Genomic DNA, 14,816 nt, shown 5'->3' on the forward strand with positions numbered 1-14,816 from the left:
TTGCCAGATCTGTCTCGTCTGGAGATTTGAGTGTCAGAGTGTGTCACCCTCAGGATGAAAACAGGAACCTCATTGGTGATCACAAGGAGAGAGCTAAGGGTGGGGTTGGAGGGCGCTAATCCACTGAGCAGGGATGAGCACAATCAGCCCCGCATGAGCACAAACTGGGTACTGAAATACCAATGCTTTGGGTTGGCGAACCATAACAAAATATATACACATAAATAGGCCAATAAATTATTCAACTGAGAAAGACACTGAGCTTAGACCCACACTGACCTTCCTCTGGGCATAAATGTCAACAATCACTGGGCCAGAGGGTTGATTTGATTAAAGGATTTAGGTCCTGCAGCCGGCCACACAGACTCAACTTGGAAAAATCCCTTCCGTTGACTTAGCGACAACTTCATCCACCCGCGGAGAAACCTGTCTAAAAAAACATCTAATGAAAAATGAACTTTTATGCTAATATCCGTGCAGCCATACAAAGACATCGCTTCAAGTGAAGAAAAAAAACTTGAGAGGGTATTATGACAATGAAAACCAAATGACTTAATGTTTATTCTAGTGCCCAACTGGCTGTGGATGCCTCTAACTAATTACTCAGAGCCAATAAAACGGTAGCTATAAATCTAACAAAGTCTGACTTTCAAAGTCTAATTTTTTTACTTATTTGATAACACAATGTGCTGAGTTTTAGCTGATGCAGCACTTCATCTTTGATGTTGCATAGTCTGACCGCAGATGATCCACAGACTAAAAGCCACGTTGAAGAGGCGTCTTATGAACACGCGTAAGTGTGTTAATTGCCTTTCCTCAGAGAAACCTCAACACGTCTGCTGCTGCAAACCGCTGAATTGAATTTCTCCCATATTGGATCCACAGATGATCATTTAGATGTACTGTGAATTAATTAAATAAAGAGGCAGTAAATAGAAGTGGGTTGGTGTGATTTACCGACCCGGTGTCCTTTAGGAAAGGACACGTGTGTGTCCTATGGCTTTGGGGGATGGGTACTTATAGTTCATTGTCTCTTATAGAGACATACGGAATAAAATGTGAACTGATCTGCTTTTTTCTACCAAACATACATGATACTGTATTTTATGTAGACTCACCTCTCTTTGTGTGGTACCCGGAGAGGGAACATAGAGTCAGACACCACAGAGCTGACATGGTTTTATTTATAGGGGGACGCGTGTGTTATGATAGTGTTTCATTATAAGAAGAGTGAATGTGTATTTCTTTACTGTCTCCATGTAAACTGCTCGGTGCCATGGAGAATAGCTGCTGTCATGCAACAGCTAATGGGGTCTGAATAAATATACAAGTAAACAAACACAGCCTGGTCTGTATGTGTGTGTGTGTATGTGTCTATGTGTGTGTGTGTGTGTGTGTGGGTGACACACACTCAGCCAGCATATCCTCAAGCTGTGACACTTCATTATCATTTCCAAATATCTGCACAGATCTTATTTCCGCGGATGACTGATGATATCTATTAAAGTGTGTGACCTACAGTCTAGATCAACTAAGAGATCTCATTTAAATACAACATTTTGTAATATTTCTATCAATGTGTTTAGAGGTCCGGCGGTCAATTGTATAACATCTTTCTCAGATGATAAATCCTTATAAATGTCTGCTTCTTTGTGTTATACATGAATATTTGGCTCTGAGATATGTGAATATGTCATCGTAGGCTTTTGAAACATTGATTACTAGACAGACAATCATCAGATGAATCAATAATGATCAATCTTCCTGATCTTCTCTCCTGTTTCCATCTTCCACACACACACACACACACACACACGGTAATGTCTCAGCTCAATCTCTATAATGAGGTCTCAATTAGGGTGATGGGCCGCCGCGCAGAGCCACTGAGGGCGTGACTGCCTGGAAACTGGGTCAAGGTTAAAGAATCTAAGTGGTTCTGCTCTCCTGCTCTCAGGAAATAGATCTTCCCTGCTGGGATGTTTCTTTACCCTTCATGAAATCCGTGTCAGCAAAATACTGCTGCTGGCTGAAGCAACTGAATTATTATTATTTTTTATGCCATGTGTTTTGTCGTTGTGTGTGTGTTTGTGTGAGCTTTGAGCTGGTGGAGTAGTACAAATGGCATTATTGTTCCTGCTGTTACTGAACTTTTATTTAATTAGTTTAACAAAAGTATTTCAATAGCGTGTTTTAGCATTGAATGTGAAGGCTGATGTCCAGTCTGTTGGGACAGCTCAATGATGTTTGTCTTTTCAATGACCCGTGTTCAGTCTGTGCTGAGGACAACAGCTCTCCCTCCGTCAGAAGACATGCTGAGGCACAGTCAAAGTCATCCCGCACACATCAGCTCTTTTTTACTGATTCTGCAACTCTCACCGAGCTGGACGCATTGGGGACACATCAGGGACAAACACGAGCCCACGGCGCCGATGGAAAGTTACAACTAACCCCCGGTAAAAACAGTTCTGACTCCCCCGGAAGGCCGAGTCTCTGTTTTGACACGTCGTGGCCATTTGATTCAAAAGGTTTTCAGCCGACAGAAATACACGTCAGGACACAACTAGGGTGATATTTTTTAGAGCGAGCGCTGATCTTCTACATGAATGTCCTATTAGTCATGCACACCCACGCGTTAACGTAGCATGTGCTTTGACAACTTAAGACCTTGTTTGCCATGAATTCTGAAACCCAGGGTTGTGTGCAAGAAGACGGATGAGGACAAGACAAAGAACAACCAACAGTGGCCTTGATCAGGCGAAACAACACAAAGCTTGAAAGAGCCCGTGTTTTTCACTTATTTCCTCAGTCAGCAAGAGACACATGGACAAAGAAAATGACCAAATGTGTAAGGGCGAAGACACAGAGAGAGACAAAGTAGGACAGTACAAAATCCCAGGAAAGTGTGAGTGAAAAGAGACGGAAAGAGAGAAAGTAAGACAAGCTAATGAGGTGTTGAAAGGCAAATTAGGAAGAAAATGTAAGAAAAAGGATGAAAAAACACTACAGCCATGTTGCAGCGTAGATCAACACAATCATAGTTGGTGAAGAGAGGGAGTTTGGGTTTGAATGTTTTTTCCACAGCATGAGTCACTACACTGGCCCACAGAGCTCCTTTCTCCTGCTTGGTTTAGCCTTCCTCACTGGATGCCGCTCCATATGGTATTCACATCACATTTGATGAAAAACTCATGAATGAATGAATACATACATGATTTGTATCGTCTCATGGAAACAATGACAAACTCATCTGTTATTTCATAAATGGGCCAAGTGGCATAACTAAAGGGTTAAAAAATGTGAGGTCATATTTTACACTACAATTGGCCTTTCTACTTCCTGCTGACACACACACACACACAAACACTCTTGAATAGCTCAGTTTCATCAGGCCTGTAGCTGAACATTTTAGATTCTGGAGGATAGCTCTCCAAGGCTAAAATCACATTTAAATAAGAAAACTAAATACAGCCTGTGCAGGTGTATCATTTTGTCACTTGAAGACTTACAGTAGCTGAACAGGTAAGTAAGAAGTAAGAGAACGTATTTCAATGTCAAATTTGTGGTTTTGTAAACTCCTGGGCCTTTGTGTTGAGTGCATACCTTGATGCTGGAGGAGGCGTACAGCATGTCCTCCAGGCTGAAATGGCAGCAGCTGCTCAGGTGGTCTTTGCAGAAGTCCTGTATGAGCTGCAGGTTGTACAGCCGATCGGCCAGCGTCATGTTCTCCTTCAGACAGACATCTGGGAGGGCAGAGGGAGCCATTGGGTGACGTCAGTGTGACTTTGGAGGTTTAAGGCGAGGGGGGGGGGGTTCAATGCACTTTAGGATCAGAGACCGCTGCAGCGTGTTGAGTTCAATATCGAAGGACCTTTAGTAAGGAACTGCTGAGGCGATAAAGCATGATGACCCCTGACACTGACCAATCATGACGTCGCGCGTTAACACCTTGTCAATCTGTAGGCGGAGCTGTGTGTTGATACAGCGTCATGTGAGTGACCTTTGGTGCCTGATGAATGCTTGTGTGCAAATGAGTTCATCCTACGTCTGTGTCTGTGTGTTAGGCCTGCAGTCAACACACTCCATTAGTGAAGTGATTAGATTATGTTGCACCTTTTGTTCCTGACTGACTTTTTTTTTAATGTTAACATCTTTGATTTGATGTGTAAAAACAGTATAAAAGCCAGACACATTCTCTTTTTAGATGGATATATTCTGCATTGCCCCTTTTAATTTGTTTTGCTATTTTAAAATCCTGCAGATGAATTGAACCTTGTGCTTTGTTGCCAGACGTCCTGTTCCAAACCAACGCGTATCCACCATTACTTCAGCCCACACAGCCGTTAGCTCCTTACCCTCCAATGGCAGCAGCTGAGGGCAGTAGAAGTGGAGCAGAGCGCCCAGGGCCGAGCCGTCCGTGCTGTCTTTCAGCAGGTTGTCCACTGGGGGGATCCAGGGAACCAGCTGGGTGGACGACTGCTCCTTCCTGTAGCGCGCCTGCATCACATTCAAGACACACTTATGAAATCAATCTGCACTGTGCAACAATAGGCTGCCTGCATCTAGAGACCATCATAACAGCTGTACCTTTAATGTTTCTTTAACCAATCTAGAGCACATTTTCAGGCTTCATTAGAGGTACTTTTGAAAGAAGGTAGTTCAATTCTTGAGGCGCTTTGAGTTGTACCCAACATGGAATATATTAGTTCTGCCCTAATGTTATAACTATTATCAACAGTATTCGTTGAGCTTTTTTAATTCAACTTAAACAATTGACTTACAAACAGTCCTCTAAATAAAAATTGTCAAACATATTACATTGATGTGCCAGTTTTGTTATGTTAACTATAAGTGGAGCACAATGGCAATAATACATATAAACGGCTTTCCAAAAAACTATTAAATGTATGAGGCAAAGAGTGACAGTGTTAAGCCTATAATGGGAACTGGTGCAGGGACTCTGGAACCTTCCACATCAAAGGCTCCCAGACATCCCAAATCTGAATTTGAATTCTAATAAAATTAAACATGTTTCACATTTTTTGGGCTAATCCCTCGGGACCTCTTTAGCAATTCCTCATGGGTGTCCAGTTCCAGTAATACGGACCTTCACATTATGAAATACAATTACGTATGTTAGAGTTCCCATTCACTTATTCCAAATGTCAGTATACTAAGGATTTTACATTTTTACTGTAAAGTAGTTTACGTGGATGCCGAACACTTGTTAATTAAAATAGGCGGAAAAAAAAGAAAAGCTGTTATCGTGTAATTGTCGGGTTCACAGGTTCATGTGCACACAAGCGGCACATTTATGGCAATCAAGACAAAGACATGCGGGAGGGAGCAGAGGCGGTCGCCATGGATACATTGATGAAAGAGGGTAGCACAGATTAGTTGACTTACGGGCACAAGCTTCATGTACCACTTGGTTGGAGACTGCAGCAGCACAGCGAATGAAACGACAACCACAGAGAAATAAAGACCTGTTAGTGAGATTAGTTAGTAATGCGATTAGTAATACACGTAAACACATGAAAGCAGAGATCAAAAGAAAGAGAACTTGTCTGTTACAAATAGCAGCTCACACAACCCAAAGAACCCGGAAATTGTGTGGTGTAGTGAGGTGTTTTACGTGTGTTTTTTGGCTTTTTCAAAGAAATGGCACCACAGCTGACAGGTGAAACAACAGCCCATATGAACCAAATGTGTGACAGGAATATGAATAATTAGGAAGCTACATGCATCTGTACAGCAGGTAGGATCCTGTAAATCAATCAAGGTATATGTCCTTATACTGTTATACTTAAGATACAGTTCATGATTTTGTTAGGGTTTCAAAAAAGTTCATTGTCGGTGTCTTTAAAGCTGTCAATTGATGAAGCTTGGCATTAAGAAGCCTCTGTATGACCCCAACAAACTCTGGAAATGTATCTTACTGTCCCTAAAGAGGAGAGCGTCAGCAAAACAATGAAATGAACTGAATAACAATCCCTCTGCATTAATGAAAACAAGCTGTCATCTGTCCGCCGACAATGTAAGCTGATTCCAGCAGAGCAAGAGGCTCGGTTAATAGCTAATTCCCACACTACCTAGAAGCATCAAAGAACCAAATGTGAGTGCCACTCAATGTGATCTGCCAAGAGCTCAACTTCAAACAGTGAGCCGTGACTCACGAGGAAAATACAGCCATTTGTACAGAAACTCCCAAAATGAAGGATAAAGACAGCAAAGGGTCTTGGATTTAACGACACAACTCTCTGAATAGTATTTGAAGTCAATAGCAGGAGTCTGATGCCATCAGAGGAACACACGTGATGTAATCTAATCATTTGATTAGTTAATCTGGTTTATCTATTTGCCGGTGAATGGACCGCCTTTAAAGCTGTTGACGTGTTGCAGTAAAGACAAATATCAATCTGCAAAAGGTTGAAAACCATCTTTATGTTTCTAGTTGCAAAAAGTACTATTGTGCCGTGTCTGATGACAGCAACGCTCAGTTTGATGATCATAACTACATACGTGTGTTGTTTCTTTTCCTTCCCTGTACAGTACAGATTGTTTGAATTCAAACAATCTATATCCGAATCATCTGGTCTGGATAAAACTTCCAATGTATCAGGTAGGTTTTTACCTGTAAAAACCCAATTACATCAAATGTATGGCAAAAAAAGATTTATTCCAACAAACAGTTTAACAGAAACTTATTAAACAATTTGTTGGAACCATGGTGATTTTCTAATTTGAAACTTTAAAACCTTGGTGGCCCAGTTAGTTTAAGAAGATGATCTCAGACTGCGGGTTAAGCAGGGTCAAGCAGGGTCAAGCAGGGTTATAACCACCAATCAAACCCCTGGGGAGAGTTGAGGACCCCTCATTCCTCATCTCCTTATCGAAGAACGCACACACGCCAACTACGCTTGTGTGCACGTGCACACACCCCGTCCATCTGCACTGCAATCATCCTGCAGCTCTCCCTCTTCCTATCAAAGTTCATCCTCCGAAGCCCGATGTGTCCGGCTCAGCTGCGGCTCAGCTTTTCTCAACTTAAAAGGATTAGTCCTTGCTCGTCCGTCCTGTCGTTGCCCTTTCCGGTTACTGACCACAGCCCACCCCCCCCCCGCCCTGCGCCCACCCTCACCGCTGGGCACAGGGCGGCGGGCTCAAACAAAGACCCGGTGATCTCCACGTACCTTCTCGATCTGACTGAGAGAGAGGTTGCATGCGTGACTCACGCTGCAGTCAAATTGGGAAGACAGAAGGGGGGGGGGAGGTTTTGAGAGGGAGCGATCGAGGGAGGATAGAAAGAGCTGCTAGAAATCAGCAAAAGAAAAAAAATGGTAGTGCACTTTTTTTTAAAATTTGAATTATTGTTTTTTTTTCTCCATGCAAAGACGTCCTGCCCCCTTCCTCCTTTACTAATGTTCCTCACTGACAAAGTCCTTCCAGGGTTCTGATTGATTATTGTAAATGACACTCACATCTGTTTTCCTGTTTTCGGGACAATCAACTCATACTTTATGTGTTGTGTTTTGGCCTGACTGCTAGTAGAAAAGGACAGAGAGACAAACACAAACTTCAATACCGAAAGGCAAAAGATTAAAAAATGTTGGATGGAGCCAAAGTTATTATTACATTCATATATTCAAGAAGCTGAGTGTGCCTCCCTTCCTCTGCCAACACAGCAGCAGTTATTATGCAACGTCCCCTGACTGAAGGTAGACACAAATTAAAGTTCAAAAACTGTCCTGTAATCAACACGCAGAGAGGTTCCACCATGGGTCAACATATTCCAGTCTTTATATGGCACATTAACAATAGTCTTATTGTTGATAGTTAGAGTAATTCTGATTATTATTTAAACTCTAAGCAGACAAACAGCCTGCATGCACACGCACCAGTCCGCGTGAGCCGCCCTGACGTTGGGGATGATGTTAATGCGGGGCCAACTGTAAGGCCCGGGGGCCAAACAAAAATGACACAACGCTGTCACTCTACCGATGTTTTTGACATACAGTTTTGGAGAGCATATTTATTGTTCAGAATAAATAATAAAATCCAAAGATAAAATGAATGGTCACTTATTTCTGATGGAACTTCACCAATCAAAAGTGTGTTCATGTGGGATAACTGAGGTATGCACTGCTGCGTGTGCACACTGACTCATCAGATCAGCATCAAACTCAGTATGCACAGCCCTGGGACTGGGAAGGGAACCACACCCACACACACACACACACACACACACACACGCACACACACTGCATTGCTCAATCTCAACTTTCTGAAAGCTAAAACACACGAGACAGGGATTCAATGTTTTCCCTGAGGTAGACTTTCTAACTCACTTAACATTTCCTCAAAGCAGCATCACTGAGCGTGTGTTGCCTGGCATAAAGTGTGAGAGAGAGAGGAAGCTGGGAAAGGACACATGACCCGAAGAGGTGAAGAAAGGTCTGAGGTGGAGAAGAGGAGAGTCTAGAGAACAGAGGGCAGGTTGACTTTACTCAAGTAGATAGAACAAATGAATGCTGATGCTGAAAGAGTAAGAGAGGAAACTAGTTTCAGATATTAAAGTGTCACGTAGCTACAATGTTGTGCAAAATCAATAAAATGTAGCCAAAGATTTCACTTACGTTTGCTTGAAAGTGTCTATCAAACTGGTGACACATGTATGCACGTGTGTACTAGCTAGTGTTAAGGGGTTAAAGCTGGGATTGAAAGGAAAAAAAGACAAGCACCCACCCGAGGACTCCCGGCAGGCTCGGCGCTCTCCGTGTCCCTCTTCCTTTGATCCTGAGCCACGACGTCTTTCAGGTACTCGTTTACCTGAGAGACAAAGGACAAACAATATTCCAATGGTCTGAAAAATCGGCAGAATCATCAAAGAGTATGGCTAATAGATAATATTCAGATCTTTACTTGCTTTCGTTGAACTGTGATAGTTAAGTTGACAACAATGTCATCTTACTTTGGACATTGGAGCACAAGAGTGAATAAAACAACTGTACTTTGACCATTTTGTTTCATTTTACTTCATTTTGTTATTGTGACATGGTTTAAAGAAGAAGAAAAAACATTTTTTTTGTGTGTCAGGTCACTTAGATAGAGGTCTATGTTTAATGGTTTTGGGAATTTTCTGAATGGTCTGAAATTTAAATGTAACCAGAATTAAGTCAAGTGATATCTAATTGAAATCAATTAAAATAACATTTTAGCAAATCTTGGTCATTTAAAGACATGGAAATGTACAGTTTGTCTGCTCAAATTCATATGGAGTCACTTAAAGCAGAAATCAGTACTATAGCTTGTAGATTTTGGGACCTTTGGGAATTAAGGTACTTCAACAGGCAGCCATATGTCCAACCGGAAGGACTCCATGACCACACCTGTTAGCTATTGTGAGTGAGTGAGTGTGTGTGTGTGTGTGAGAGTGTGTGTGTGGAGTTTAAAGCAGCACACTGTTCCTGCTAGAAGAATGTAAACAGACAGGAGCCTGTTGAACTGTATGGAGGAGCCACAGCCATCTGCACGCGCAGGCCATGTTTTCAAGCCGTTGCTTCAAAGCGTAAAAACGCTGACCAACGCGTAGCGTGTATGTTCAAAGAAGCCTGGGTGCCGACCTTTGAACCCGCCCACACTACCGAGTACACTGAAACAGAGTGTAACAACAACACAATTCTGTCTAACAGGGGAGGTTCAAAGGGGGTTCGTTTACATTGGCTTTCTATAGATCTTTTACAAATAAGCTTATTTGAAATATTACTAGTTGCATTTAAAAATGTTGTTTGCACGTTAACGTCATAGATTACCCACTTAACAGCAACCACGAGTCATTGGTTAGACCAATGGCTTCAAAGACGTTATATTTTTTAGTGACGTACATGTATGAGTTGTGGATGAAAATCAGCTATAGTCCACTGTGTGGTCAAATATATTTGTAGTCTAGAGAATCTGTCCGTATGTAATCCTGTTCGTCGGAACAAGAAGCCTGCACGCTGCCATGTGCTTGTTGTCCCGAGCGATTTCTGGCATGAAACGACATTTGGTGTTCGCTGTTTTTCTGTGTGTAGGTAGTGAAAGCAGTAAGGAATTGGCTAATCCCACCTTAACAATGTGTTTTTAACCGTAATATCTTGCGGTGCACTGTGGTATTTCAGCGCTCCATCTCAAAGAGCCTGACATTGATGAAATGCCCCTGAGCGACACGTAATATGAGAAACTTCCACTTGTGGTGCCGAACACGGTGACTTACATCAAGTTTGACAACGACTAGTGTCTTACAGTCGGTCCTGCAGTAAATCTATGACTGAAAAAAAGAAACGCCGTGTCCCCACCTTGTTGATCCAGGTGTTCACTGCGTCCTCCGTATCGTACGGTGTTTCCACCTCAGGGTCGCGGGACGAATACTGACGGATGCAGGCCACCACCTTCTCAACGCTCACCGTCTCCACCGTGTACGCCAACATGAGAGCGTCGATCAATGCCAGGTGGGCGCTCTGGAAGTGAAAAAAGAAAGATCAAGATGGTTAAAACGCTGTGCTTTGTCTACTGGAGAAAATATATTTAAAGCGTGTTTATCCAATGCTCATCAGTCACATTCCTAAAAGGTCAAACCCAACAGCAAAGACCGACGCCATGTTCAAGGTTGAATAGAGTCTGTTAATATAGTGACATAAAGAAACTAGCCATTTTTGTTTCAATAACACTGGATCTCCTCCCTCTGAAATGAACTGGACCTTGACAGGTGGTTAATCTTCGTTTCCAGGTTGAGCGCTCAGACTATAAGAACTCTGATGCTTCAACAGAATCGAGATGAGAAAACGAGCTTTTTTTGCATGTTATCGTGTTCTTTCCTACCACGCGAGCCAATAAGAAATGCATCCGCTAGAGTGCGAGAAATATTTCGGCGCAGTTTAGATTGTCCACGTAATCGTCAGAACCTGCTGTGAAGTTTAAAAATGGCCCATCGGGTCTGCGTCATGGAGATAGCACCGAGTGGGTAGAAAGGCATTAGAAGGGCACTGACTCAAAGGATTGGACCGGGACAGCAAATCCTCCACTTTACATCGGTATTCAGTCAAACATTACCTCGTGGCCGTTGCCCTGGAAACGAATGCCTTAATCCCTGGTTACAATATCCAGTTTGCTGAGAAGGACCGGCGGCCTTTGAGGCCTGAATAAATCCAATAAATAGTATTTACAACAATATACTACTCCTCATCTTTATCACTAATATGAATCCTTTTTTTATCACTTTAATTAGCACCTTGAGTAAACAATATGTGGACAATCTTAAAGTTAAATATAACTATTTTTTTCAACTTTGTTTTACCGTGTTCCTTTATCTTCTTCTAATTGTCTTTACGGTCTTGTGTAACCACCACACACATCCAGGAAACAAAACGCCAAATATTTCTGCTCGAGCGGCTGGTTTCCCATGAGTGAACCCGAGTAATGAGCCGTAAATTTAAAGCGACTCCTTGAAGATCCCCAGTGATGCAGTGCACAAGAGTCACAGAAGAGCAATGTCTCAACAAATCACTCGAGGCTTTTATGGTGAGATTGATGCTGGAGAGGCTTGATGTTCGCTCACTCTGTCGATACGGAACAACTTTTCAACATTTTATGTCATTAATTAGTCAGGGTTTTGATGCCCTTTTGGACTACTCATTTGTTTTTTAAATGGGAGCCTTTGTAGATATCAATCACTAATGTTAATGTCTTTTATTCTCACTAGGTATCATTTGTGAGATGGCAGCTGGAAAACGAAGAGATTTATAAATGTATAGCATTATATGTAGCTTAAGCGCAAGTTCAGTCAGGAAGACAACCAGTCTGACTCTGTTCGCCTCCTTTGCAATTACTCTATCAGCTGATTGGAGGCGGGCACATTTTAGTAACCAATCAGATTCTACACACGGTTTCCTTAAGCCAATCACGTTGTCGTTGTCAATCTTTAAAAGTGTTCTCCTCTCTGTTGGCTGTCAGCTGTCATTTCAGCGTGTAGGTGAAGCGACCCTCCTCCACCCCTGTCACCTCCAGTTGGCATCAGCGTTGTTCCTGGTTCGTCATCAGGTTGCTGCTATTCCTTACACCACCTCCACCAGTGTCTGGACTCCAGGGGGATTGGGCTTATTGGACCTCACTATCCCTGCCTTCGGGGATAGTACTTCGTGATGGAGTCCAATCGCCAAAGACCTTGCACAATTCATATTTTATGCTTGTGGAATAAATTATTGTATTACTATTAAACGAGTCTCTCCTGATTGAAATACTGTATTTTAGCTAGATTTCACTGTGGGACTGTAGCTTATTGCTTAATTTCCTCCATCTCTGATCTGGCATCCAGGCGGCAAACCAATCCCATTTAATAATACACTGCCAAGATGTTTCCTATTGCCCTTGATTCGGCCTGTCCAAACATTGTAGTACATTGTCACGACCAAATGCACACACACAAACACCCTGTTATCACTTGGTATTGCGGTCACAAATCTGCTCTGCATTTCCGCAACAAATAATGAACTCCGGGTGAGATCAATTTTTAAAAGGGCCAAGGGACCAGCGTCATTCCTCCACGACCTCTTTTGACCCCTGTTTCCTCCCTTCTGCTCAGCAATCCAATGATATTGATCTGAATCCGCTGTGGGCTGATTTACATAAAACGAAAACAGTGTGTGGACACTGTGTGTGGAGGAAGAGGCGAAGCGGAGCTTCTATCAGCACTTAAGGCTGTTTAATTCAAAACGCAGAGCATGTTAAGGCCAATATTTGCTATGTCAAGATTTCACGAGAATAAAGTCAATTTCTGTTTGTGTCTGTTGTTGGATGTAATGAGTTTGCCTCTGGAGGAGAAGTGTTTTAGCTGCACTGTGAGTTCTTTGCTCGTCCGTCAAAGTGACAACTTTGCAATGTCACAATCGGGTGAGTGCAGGTTGAAGGCAGGCAGGACTCAGACGCAGGCTTCTTCAGGTTTCCAAAAGTGATCTTTATTCACCAAACAAATCCCAGGACCGTGCACCAACGAGGAGTAACATGGACAATGACGCGACAAAGGACAACTGGCACACAGGGCTTAAATACACAAGGGAGGTGCAGGTGATTGGACACAGGTGGAATCAATCACGCAATCACAAGACAAGGCAGGAAGTGAAGTTAACCCAGGACCACGAGAGACATGAATCTTCAAACTAAAACAGGAAGCGAAGCCAAACCGTGACAGAACCCCCCCCTCAAGGACCGAATTCCAGACGGTCCTAAAGGGGAGCAGAACCGGAAAAAATCAGACAAGGGGAGGGAGGGTGGGGACCCGACGATCCTGGACCGCGCGGGGAACTCCGGGTGATGGCGGCCATGTGTCGGGTCCTTCGGGGGGCCGGCCGGGCCTCAGGGTCTCGGGGGGTCTGCCGGGTCGGCGGCCGGGCCTCAGGGTCTCGGGGGGTCTGCCGGGTCGGCGGCCGGGCCTCAGGGTCTCGGGGGGTCTGCCGGGTCGGCGGCCGGGCCTCAGGGTCTCGGGGGGTCTGCCGGGTCGGCGGCCGTGCGTCGTGGCGGGGGGCGCCGAGCAGTGCGGCTCCGGCGTCGTCGTGGCGGGGGGCGCCGAGCAGTGCGGCTGCGGCGTCGTCGTGGCGGGGGGCGCCGAGCAGTGCGGCGTCGTCGTGGCGGGGGGCGCCGAGCAGTGCGGCTGCGGCGCCGTCGTGGCGGGGGGCGCCGAGCTGTGCGGCTCCGGCGTCGTCGTGGCGGGGGGCGCCGAGCTATGCGGCTCCGGCGTCGTCGTGGCGGGGGGCGCCGAGCTGTGCGGCTCCGGCGTCGTCGTGGCGGGGGGCGCCGAGCTGTGCAGCTGCGGCGTCGTCGTGGCGGGGGGCGCCGAGTAGTGCAGCTGCGGCGTCGTGGCGGGGGGCGCCGAGCTGTGCGGCTGCGGCGTCGTCGAGGCGGGGGGCGCCGAGCTGTGCGGCTGCGGCGTCGTCGTGGCGGGGGGCTCCGGCCCAACCCCTGACCCCACCCCCCCGTCAAGGACCGACTTCCAGGCGGTCCCAAGAGGGTGGGAGGGAGGGGTCATGGTCAGGCGCCGCGGGGCCGGGACCAGGGGCGTGGTTCTCGGGGCAGGAACGGGCGCTGACCGGGTTCTCGGAGCAGGAACGGGCGCTGACCGGGTTCTCGGGGCAGGAACGGGCGCTGACCGGGTTCTCGGGGCAGGAACGGGCGCTGACCGGGTTCTCGGGGCAGGAACGGGCGCTGACCGGGTTCTCGGGGCAGGAACGGGCGCTGACGGGCGTCTCGGCGCAGGAACGGGCGCTGACGGGCGTCTCGGCGCAGGAACGGGCGCTGACGGGCGTCTCGGCGCAGGAACGGGCGCTGACGGGCGTCTCGGCGCAGGAACGGGCGCTGACGGGCGTCTCGGCGCAGGAGCGGGCGCTGACGGGCGTCGTGGACGGTGTTGCTGCCGCCGACCTCGGAGGTTCAGGACGTGGGGATCGTACCTGGCCTGGAGGAGGGCGGCCAGCTCCAGCACCTGCTTCCCGCGTTCGCTGAGGACTGGAGGCTGAGCGCTGGCCTCCCACTGCGAGTCCCAAGCGGTGTCTGGACAGCGGCGAGGGCGTCGACCGGAACGCCGCCCGGAGCCTGCTGGCGAGCCGGGGTCGGCGTTACGCCTGGCAGCCTGCTGCACGCTGCGGGGACCGCCGAGGGCCAGACGGGTTCCCAAAAACGGGTTCACAAAATTGAATCCCGCTGAGTCCTTCCATGGTCGCGTCATTCTGTCACAATCGGGTGAGTGCAGGTTGAAGGCAGGCAGGACTCAGACGCAGGCTTCTTCAGGT

The 14,816-nt window shown here is 46.1% G+C and overlaps 1 protein-coding gene across 4 annotated transcripts in view; it reads right to left on the reverse strand.

Annotated features, from left to right (window-relative positions):
• Positions 1-14,816, reverse strand: part of camsap2a (calmodulin regulated spectrin-associated protein family, member 2a) — a 38,273-nt gene that overhangs the window by 12,398 nt on the left and 11,059 nt on the right. For 2 of the 4 annotated variants that reach the window (XM_037469091.2, XM_037469090.2), the window contains exons 3-7: positions 10,335-10,496; positions 8,743-8,826; positions 5,404-5,436; positions 4,353-4,494; positions 3,601-3,740 (exon numbers count right to left, since the gene is read on the reverse strand). In XM_037469091.2, the coding sequence (XP_037324988.2) occupies positions 3,601-3,740; positions 4,353-4,494; positions 5,404-5,436; positions 8,743-8,826; positions 10,335-10,496 (561 nt within the window). The remainder of the gene's footprint in view (positions 1-3,600; positions 3,741-4,352; positions 4,495-5,403; positions 5,437-8,742; positions 8,827-10,334; positions 10,497-14,816) is intronic. The other 2 variants (XM_037469093.2, XM_037469092.2) reach the window with 1 other exon arrangement.

Source organism: Pungitius pungitius, chromosome 7 (genome assembly GCF_949316345.1).
Source record: "Pungitius pungitius chromosome 7, fPunPun2.1, whole genome shotgun sequence".
Classification (NCBI taxonomy): Eukaryota; Metazoa; Chordata; class Actinopteri; order Perciformes; family Gasterosteidae; genus Pungitius; species Pungitius pungitius.